The sequence below is a fragment of the Abrus precatorius genome, unplaced genomic scaffold, assembly GCF_003935025.1.
Source record: "Abrus precatorius isolate BTA unplaced genomic scaffold, Abrus_2018 Scaffold4, whole genome shotgun sequence".
NCBI lineage: Eukaryota > Viridiplantae > Streptophyta > Magnoliopsida > Fabales > Fabaceae > Abrus > Abrus precatorius.
Genome location: NW_020874384.1, coordinates 10,541,794 through 10,552,285, shown reverse-complemented (window position 1 = coordinate 10,552,285; position 10,492 = coordinate 10,541,794). Strand labels below are relative to the sequence as shown.

The window sequence follows — 10,492 nt, the reverse complement described above, 5'->3', positions numbered from 1 at the left end:
CACTTTTGTCTCTGAGAGTGGCTACGCACAACAAGTCTCTTTTTCTAGAGTGATCACTCTTACTCCTGGAAGTGGTTACGTGCAATAACAATAATAGTTGTTTCCTACGCTTTTAGAGTCTTTCATTGTTGAAAGTGTTTATGCGTAACAATTTTCTCTATTTTCTGTTTTTGGAGTGATCGCTCTTACTCCTGAAAGTGGCTACGCACATTGAATGAGTCACTTTAAGAGAAAAAAGTGATTAAATAGAAGGTCTTCTTCATTCTTTAGGCCTCCAATTCATGCATTTTTGCCTTGAAATTCTGAAATGGGCTTAATTTAGTTCTTGTAGCCTTAAAATAAGTCTACCCTTTTCAAAGAAGCAAGAATCATAATGAAATTAGGTGTACAGCTCAACATATAATCCAAAAACTAAAATAGGGTCAAAATAACCAAAATTCCATAAAACTGACCTAAGACTCAATTAAGATCTAATAAAAGGAAAGTAGTCTAAACCAAATCAATTAAGCAAAAAGAAGGATTAATGAACAAAATATAAATAACAAAAATTATAGAAAAATCCAATTCATCAGTTAACTATGTGCATATATTCATTTATTATTTGATTTATTCAAGCTAATTATGTCATAGAAAATGGAATGGTAAGGTGAAGTCTTAATTATTGACTTTATTGACAGAATCCTCATAATATGAGGGGTCATTACCATGAGTTCTAGTTTCTTTTTTCCTTTTTGCATACAACTAGCTAGTTACAATGTGCTATGAATATTTCATCAATAATTACATCCAAGAAATTTACTACTCATTGATTTTTAACTGTCGTTGGCAATGCCATCTTCCATCATCAAAGGAGTCATAGGATTTGCACAAGTTGTTGCATCTAAAAACATGATTTAATAGCATGGCCATATTGGCTACAATGAAGGCATTTCACATGTAATCCTTCACACTTGATATGGAACCAATGATGTCTTAGTTAAATTGTTATAACAATTGCTTTGAAATTTCTATAAGCACTCTTGCAAACTTTCCTTTATCTACTTTTAGCGTGTTCATGTTTATTTTAATAGACTTGTCTACCACCAAAGCTAGCGCTATAAGAACACTTTCTTGATAGTATTCTAACCTTAAGCTCAAAATGAAAATCCAAATCAAGGTCTTATCAATCTTCTCGCTAAAGGAAATGTATCATATAACTCATGATCTCGTAGTAAAGTAGTGATCATATATCATTCATGGACTTCTAGAACCAACCTTCTTGTGATCTTCTAACATAAAAAGCTTCTCAAAAGTAACTATAATCCACATCAAATATGTCAAAGTCATACGAGAATGACCATAAATTATAAAAGTTCTCTTATAGTTCCATGTAATCTATGCTCTTCTCTAGCATATTAATGATCAACGCTTTCTTCTATGATCTATTAATTTTTTATTAGACTCTATCATTAATGAAGCATTTTGTCAAAATATTATTACAACCCTTGATATTTAACTTTAAAAAGTTTATTCTTTATCGTATTGACCTTCCTTTCACTTTCCATGTTTGTTTTACCTAAAAAAATGTCTTTAAATAAATATTTTTATTTTAAATAGATTATTTCTTTTATAAAAGGTATCAACTTCTATATATAATTTGAGTATTGATTCTTGAACAAGAATATTTTAAGATTATTATCAAATTAGAGAATTTTAAGAGTTTATTATTTTTTCATCATACTAAATAGTTTTATTTCTATATTCTTTATTTTTTAATTTTACATTAATTTAAATTATGGTTTATTAATAATTATTTAATTTTATTTATCATAATGAAATATTTTTTATTAATAATTATAATATTTACTTTCTTTAAAATTTATTAAATTAAAAAATAGTTCTATATTATAATTTTAATTATCTATTTTAAATAATTTAATTTAATGATACTTATGCTATGCAGTGATAAACAAATTATTAGTTGTATAAAATTTATAAACTAATTTTAATCTCTTCAAAATAATGTAAATAATACTTGTTACATTTTTTTTTACTTTTAAATAACTACGAGAAATAATATTTTGCAAACACACTAAGCGAAGATGTGTTACTTTTTAATGAGATATTTGTATTTTAATTAAATATGGAATCAAGCTAAAATAAGTTTATAATTTCATTAATATAACTTAATTCTAATGATTTACAAAAATGTCTATATTATTAATTGAATAATTGTATGAAATACATGTCACCTACCTATTCAAAATGGCTTATATAATTAGATGCTCAGAGTGTGTTTAGCAAAACATTTCACCTGTTTGAAAAATAATTTTAAACTTAAATAACATTTTAATTCCTAAAAATATGTCTTTTAATTTAATTTCCAATAAATTCAAATAAATTTTTTTATAGAAACTAAAACTAAAAAACGTGATAGTTTTAGGCACTAAAATATTATTTAAGCTTATATTTTATTAATTGAAAAATTCATTTAATAAAAAATATTATTTGGTAAAATAACTTAAAATAGTTAGTTGTTAGCATTATTTTAATGCTACTATTTTTATTATTTTTAATTTTCAGCTACTAGCGGAAACTAACGTTATCATTTTTTTAATTATTTTTAAGTAATTGTTTTTACCTGATTAATTTCTTAAATCATATTTTCTTTACTGAAAAGGAAGAAAATACGTCACAAATAAAAAAAAATATCACAACATTCATTATTTAAAAAATAATAAATTGTTAATGCCTTAAAAATAATTTAACAAAGTCAGTAAATCTTATATTTAATGATTAAATATTTATAAATGAAATTGAAATTAAAAAATTATTATCCTAATTTGAAGATGATAAATAATTTTAAATAAATTAAAATATATAATTACTAAATTTCAAAATTATTTCCTTATTAATAATATCAGCTTATTATTATTTTACATTATCAAGTTTAACCAAACACTTTCAATTTTAACTTGTGTCCTTATTTAGTTTAGTTTACAATTTTAACTAGGTTTTTAGCTTTTAGCTAGTTTATCAACTAATTTTTCTAAACACACCTATAATATTATTTCTATTTTTTGTTTATTTGTCTGGATAAAAAATACATAGATTAAAAAATTTAATTATTTTATTAAAATTAATTGTTAGCTTTCTAATTTACCTTTTATTAGTAGAGTTTTTTTATTACTCTTGAACCTTTTATATGAACAAAATAATTAGTGAATGGAAAGTAAACGATATTTTCTTGAATTTCTATAAAAATAAATAAAACAATTTTATTAACCTCAACTTTTAAGATTAAGTTAAACCATCTAAAAGTAGTAAACTTTTATTAAAATAAAAATATTTATTATATTTTTACATTTCCAGTATAATAATTTTCTTAATAAAAAATTACTTTTAATGTTTAAACTTTGGTTGAAAACTCATTAACCAAACCAATGAATCTAAGCCAATTTCGTCTTCTGTTTATAGATAAATAAATAAAAATAACATATCATATTAAATAATGATACAGACTATTTAAAATTTTAAAACATGCGAATATCAAAGTCAATAAAAAAAGTTAAAAAGATTAAAATACAATAATATTTTATTTAAAAACATATTTTAATCTAAACTAATCGTCACGCTCATCGATAATTGATTTCAATTATTTGACATGATTTTACATCAATGAGCATGGTTAACGTTTACTTTATAATATTCACCGACTAATAATAATTAATAAAATAAAAGTACATTCTCTAACATATTTCTCACGCATTTTTTATCATCTGAAAAGTTTTTCATACCAGCTACTAAATAAGGAACGACAACAATTAAATAAAAATAAGATCACACCATTTGATATTACTCAAATGTTTTAAAATAAACTACATTAGAATTTTTTAACATATCTTTAAAAATTAATTTAATTTAAAATCATAATAAATATTTCTTAAACTCAAACCCAGTTATAAAACTGCAATTTTATTTGATTATAGACTTGAAATTTTTTTATTTATATTAACATTTTATCATAAATTTAAATACAAAAATATTCTAATTCGTTATCACTTCAAAGAGAATTAACTAAAAAATCTTACTACGAGTCATTTCTAAACGATAATTATATATATATATATATATATATATATATATATTTATTTATTTATTTATTTATTTATTATTTTTTTGAAATTGAAGCTTTAGCCAATTGCAACTTGCAAGTATTAAAGCTCCGATTATGTTATATAGTTTCATCTGTCGCTGTTGCTATAATAAAGTTGGTGGTGTCACATAAAATAAAAATCAAATCCTTGAGTCAGTGTCCCCACTTGATCACCATGATGCTGGTACAATTCCCCCTTAAAAGAAATCACCTACCCTCAAAATTATTATGAAAATTACGTAAATCTAAACTTTGCCCCGTGGCCTAAACGTGATCAAATCAGCAAACAAAAATTGACCCCCAATTACTTTCCGAGAAAGGTTGCATCTTTTTATAAGAATTTAGAAACATGAATGACCTCACGCAAAATCTGAATAACCCTTTCTACTTATACCATATGAACCGCACGCACCAACCTACTTCATCACTTCCATTATTAAATTTTTGTAACGGTTGAGATGAGATGCAAATCTATCACCAATCACACCCTTCTTTATGAGGCATGAAAGGTTTGCAAATATTGTCTTTACATGCCCCTTCTTCACCGACCTCATTCAATAAAGTTGCTATTCTGTGGGACCTCATTAGCTTTCCACTCATCCATAAGCCCAACATGGCATCATATAACATTCCAATAAATTTGCTAATACTTGACAAAAACAAACAGCAATAAATTTGCATATCTGTAATATAAATTAATTATTATTTTAAATCAACATTGGTTATTGAATTATATTACATATTGAAAAGCAATTACAGTTTATTTTAAAGATTGAAAAATTAAATGTCTATAAAATCCTTAGAAAACCATCTTAGTGTCCTCCTGTATTAATGAACGATTAACTGAATACTTTATGAGGGAATAATGTCTCTGCATATAGCGTAAAGGTATCCTAGGCCACACTTCAAAATGAAAATGGAAAACAAAATGATGAATTACATTTCATCCCTGCAGACATTAATATACAATATCTTCATACATATATATAACTTTTTTACTTTAAATTTCGTAATTTCGTAATTTCTAATAAAAAATCAATACGTAATACAAAAAATTAAAGACCAAAACCAAAATAAAAACTTATGATTGTCTCATAACAAGAAGATCGACTAATTTCTAATTCTTACTATTAATTTAAGAATGTTGAGAAATAAATAAATAAACACGTTAAAAAGAGCATAATGAAATTACCACCTACATTATTATGTACATAACACATGCAATGTCTGGTAAAAAAGATGCATTACAGCTAGACAATCCCTGCCACCGGCCCTAATATCAACAAAATTTGGAGGCAAATATTTTGATTGAACTGCATAAGAAATAAAAACATTCTGAACAAAAGGGTGGTTCCCAATGCAACGGTTCACACTCTTCTCTTTTCAAGCTGGCCAAAATACAAATGGACAAGATGCCCCATTGAACCATCCAAGAGGTCAGTCCCCACAAGCCATGTCCTTCCCTTCCCACCCTCCAAAAAGTTCAACTCAACATTGCTTCCACTTCAACAACCAAACCTACTGCACAATTGTGGGGTCAGTGACTGATCAAAACACCAGTTGCTGCTACCTTTGCTTTTTGGAAGTGAAACTTTTTAATATGCCTTGGTGCTTTGAAGGGTAGACTTGGCACTGTATAACAGTTTTACCAATCATAAACCCTGGAACTACAGTGAAACCAACTTGTGGCTCAGATTCCACTGCCATTTCTTCATCATTCACACTCTCCATGTACACATCAGAGAATCTACACCCTTTCCTCACTTGAAAGATTGAAGCTTGAGGCTCAAAGGAAAAGGCTAAGCAATGTAGGAGCCAAACCCTTTTAGCCATTTCAGCAAATGATGTGAAGAAGTTGGTGTCAGGAAACTCTCCAGCATTCAACATGTTCCTCTGGCTCAGGTTACCAAAGAATGATGCCTCCATCTTGGGATGAACAATTCGTAAGTACTTGATCCTGCAAAATTTAGCAAATGGTGATCTTGGCTTCCCTGCAAGAAACTCCTTTGCTTTCATAGATTTTAGCTCATTGAACCTCCCAAAGAACAATTGCCTCTTGTTCCTATCTGGCAAAGACTCATTAGGTAGAGAGAAATTGGGAAAGTTGAAGGAATCAAACATTTCCTTACAAATAAAGGACTCGATTGCAAAACACTTGTGATCTTCTTTGAAGTAAACCACATTGTGTTCAGTAATAGCATTCACTGAAGCATCAATATCCCATCCAGCAGATCTCATTTCATTCACCAACAACTTCACGAAGCTCCTAATGGACCTAACGGTGTGGCGAAGAACAGTAACAAAATGGCTAGGACTTAATCCTGAGATATGGAGATTATCAAGAACTGATAATGACCCACTTTGAGTTAACCTCTTCTCAATTGACTTGTTCAACATATTAGCTTCCAGTAATTTCTCTCTGAGAAATATGATCTCGGATTCCTTGAGCCGTGCCTGTGATTCTAACTTCTTTCCCATGATCTCGAATGTTTTTATGACACTTTGCAGCTCCTTTGATTCAGCTGCAAGAATTGCTCTATGTGGTGAAGGATCAAATTGTTTTTTGAAGTAACATTGCTTTAGCTCGGACAAGGTCTTGAACTCTGAGACAATCAATTGATCAGCCTCTTGAATTCCATCAGGGTCATATGGAGACTGAGCATACTGCAGCTGAGCATATGAAGATTTCACAGTTGAAATGCTAGCAAAAGTTTTTGCAAGCAAAGCGTCTATGGCCTTTCTTTTCTGAAGCTCTTCGTCTTCTTTGTTTATTGCATTCTTACCCATGTTTCCTTCATTGTTGAGATCTGCGTCAACTTTAACATTCTTCAGTCCATCAACTGGTGCAATTCCAGTCATTGCTCTAACATGAAGAACCTTGGCAAAAGTGCGAGCCAGTTTGCTCTTGCTTGGTGCCACTGATGATGGCTTAACAGATTCCATCTGCAGAAACATTGAACATATTGCAAATGAAGATGAAAATATAGTGCAAGTGTTCTTAAGTGTTTAAGAGGACTAACAAGGGCAATAAAGGCATAAGAATATGGTGATCGTGATGAGTGTGTTTAATAAAAGAAAAAAGCAATGTGCTTTAATGCTTAGATCGAGGCCTTTAATGGAGGCTGGAATTTTTCTTTTTGTTGTTCATCTATAAAAATTTCTTCTTGCTTGCCTACTTTCAAAGGCGTGAAAAACAAAAAGTCATTTCTAAAAAAGCATGTTTAGAAGATAAGGACGCTAGAGAATAAAGAATGAAGGACATGATCAAAAGATGCATTAAAATTCATTAAGGTATATACTAGGCATCTTGTCCAACGTGGCAATTTGCAACGTGAATAATAAATGAAACCATGGCCTTATATATCAAGCAAAAGCAGAAAAGATAATTCAGTAATTTAAAAATCTTTAAGAATGTCTATATTATACTCTTCGACACAGAGAAAGTAAAGCTTCAAGGCCCAAATTTAACACAGCCAATAACACAATGACTATATTATTCCTACATATTATATTGTGTTTTTAACAAGTTTATCAGGCCTTGTTTAGTTTACTAAAATTGCGGTCCAAATAACATAAGAGAATTGACCCGTTAGTCAAATTACTCCGAACTTGTTTGTAAAGTGGTCAAATTAATACTTTGGGTTACCTTCAGCACTGATTTATTAAGAAAGTAATAATGATTACAGTCATGATCAACATTAACCCCATTCACCTCCCAAGTTTTACAAAGGCAAATTCAGTCAACGATAGATTCATAACCTCAAATTAATAGTTAAATCCAAAAGCAATTTCAAGTGATCTACCTTTGTTAGGCAATCATTACATGTTGGTAAATAATATTATAATTATGAATATTTCAGTAACCATTCAAAAAACTGACAAATAGTTTTGTTTCTTTTGATAAAAAAATACATTTGCCTGATTTCTAATCCTTAGGATTCCCTGAGTTCCTCATTTTCAACATGTAGCAGATCAGGCCTAGGCATAGCAGTAAGTAGTTGCCCATGTGTCTGCAATATAGGACCCATATCAAAGTGAATAAATATCTGACATGCAACTTTTAAATTCACCATCATGACGATGAGAAAAATGTATATCACCCCTCTAGGCATCCAATCACTAGATGGTAGTAGAGATATCTATCTCTATTCACAAACCATGCCTAGAAGTACCCCTTTAACCTTGCAAAGGCAATTAAGAACCCAGCAGTAGTGGTCACACACAATTATCATATATTATATGGAACAAACACAAGCAATTAATTAACCAGAAATACAACGTGAAAACTGTACTTCAAAGAGCCAGTTCGTGTTTTCACTTTTCACTCATTTTTAAACAGTTATAGATTTACTTTAATATTATTAATTATAATTTTTACAAAATTTCCGTTGTTTCTAAATACACACTTATTAATCTTACAAAAATTTCGATCTTCCCCGTGACTAAAATGACAGTAACTGAGTACTGAACATTGTCTATCTGAATGGTGAAACACCATACAAGATCATGCAACATTTTTTCACTGTGACTGACTGCTTACCCCCACTATTGTCATTTCAACATCCACTATGACAGACATTCACATGACTATTATTAAAAAAGTCAAATCAACACAAGATTAGATTCTTTAGTGCTTTCAAAATCTACCAGACACACGACATATTACCTTAATAAAGCACAACACAACATCATGGGGCCTCAAAAACATTAAGCCAATTCCTTATTTCATCCAAAAATTACCAACCTCACAACAAACAAAAATCGTTATTCTTGCCAGAAACCACATATTAACCAAACTATCAATCATCATAAACATCAAATGAAAGTGCCAAAACAAAAAACTTTAAAAGTCAAAAACCCGGAAAGATCAGAGTAACAAAATTAAAGAAAAAGAATCACAACACCACACAAGAAAGCATTAATTAGATATACCAAGATTTTTCACTGTACCTTAAGAAATACCCCGAGAAATTAGAAGTGAACGACTGTGTTAATTTCTCCACATAGTGAAACGTATATCTCACGAAAACAGAGTCAGAATAGAACAACACAAATATGTGTTATCGTGTATTGTTCTCCAAGAGATAACTTGAACTACCCTGCAAAACCAAAAATCCACTTAAAGTAAAGAAAGCCCATAAAAAGGGAAAAAAAATCTTTTTCAAAACACACACACACACAAAAAGGCAAAGAAAAAGAACGGAGTTTATAGAGTTTTTTTTTTAAAAAGAAAAAAAAACAGAAAGATAATCTAAACGTGCTTGTAATGAAAACGCGTCCAAAAGATAAAATATTTCCCTTTTGATAATAATAAAAACACCGACCTTTATTTTTCCTTCAAACCAAAACCCCCTCTAAAAGTTGCTGACTCTGTTTCTGTCTCCTCCTTAATACAAAGAGAGAAACAGAACCAACCAATAGTGAATGAATGAGAACAACTAGTATATAAAAATAGGTTAACGAAGTTTCTTCTGAAGTTTCCTCAGCTAACCTGAACAAGAAAACCAAGAAATGAGAAGAAGAAAAAATGAAAACGACCCAGTTGACCAATCTCTTCAAATACTTGTTCGTGTTACGGTGTTGTTTTGTGTGTTCTCTTGTTTCGTCTTCTCAGGCTTCGTGGTGCCGTTTCTTCTCAGCTTAGAAAACCTCGTCGTAGTGACTCTTGGGCTTAAGTTGAATTGTTAGTGTTTCCTTTTCATTTATTGTTATTTTTATTATTATTTTAACGACCCTTCGGAGAGACAGAAATACCATAGCTGTTGAGAGAGAGAGAGTATGCGTGAGATGACGAAAAGGGACAGCGTTTGAGATATGTTCCGACCTGACAACAGTCTCGGCATTGGGAATTTAAAAGATTGCAGAGTGTGGTGTCGCTTTCGGTAATTTTAAGGTTAGTTTGATGCCCTCAGAGGATGCTGATATTACATGTTCCGTTTCGTAGGAAGTAGTTGGAGATTGAGTAGGGCGGGAAGGTTAGAATTGGAATTTCAAGAGGATAATAGTTCATTGTGCATATAGGCTAGCTAGTTAGATACTCTTTCGTTTAAACTTGTCTCGTATAATAATGTTAAATTCTCTTTTATTTATTTATAAATATAAAAACACTTCATTGTTAAATAAAAATTATTAAATGTATCTTATATTTTAAAATAATCAATATAATAATTTTTTATTTGATACCACTTGTTTTTTTATTTAATATGGTTATAAAATTTTCAAAACAATTAATATTTTCTTAATTTAATATTAATTTCATATTTTACAGTTTATTTTTATTTAAATTTAATAATTTTATTCAATATAAAACATTCATGAATTTTTATTTGTAATTTGTAAATATAAAATCTTTAATAA

At 29.3% G+C, this 10,492-nt stretch overlaps 1 protein-coding gene across 2 annotated transcripts; it reads right to left on the bottom strand.

Moving 5' to 3' along the window:
• Nucleotides 1–5,234: 5,234 nt before the first annotated feature.
• On the bottom strand, nt 5,235–9,956 carry LOC113865346 (protein GRAVITROPIC IN THE LIGHT 1-like). Of its 2 annotated transcripts, XM_027499824.1 has the most exons (4): nt 9,627–9,956; nt 9,460–9,521; nt 9,086–9,234; nt 5,235–7,078 (listed from the first exon to the last, which is right to left on the bottom strand). In XM_027499824.1, the coding sequence occupies exon 4, from the start codon at nt 7,076–7,078 to the stop codon at nt 5,702–5,704; it is 1,377 nt and encodes a 458-aa protein (XP_027355625.1). In that variant the 5' UTR covers nt 9,086–9,234; nt 9,460–9,521; nt 9,627–9,956; the 3' UTR covers nt 5,235–5,701. The 2 variants fall into 2 exon arrangements, with proteins under 2 accessions (XP_027355625.1, XP_027355626.1); XM_027499825.1 differs by lacking the exon at nt 9,460–9,521 and having other exon boundaries at nt 9,627–9,801.
• Between the last annotated feature and the right edge of the window lie 536 nt (nt 9,957–10,492).

Coding starts and splice junctions, on each gene's coding strand:
- LOC113865346 (XM_027499824.1), bottom strand. CDS start 7,078: ATGGAATCTGTTAAGCCATCATCAGTGGCACCAAGCAAGAGCAAACTG.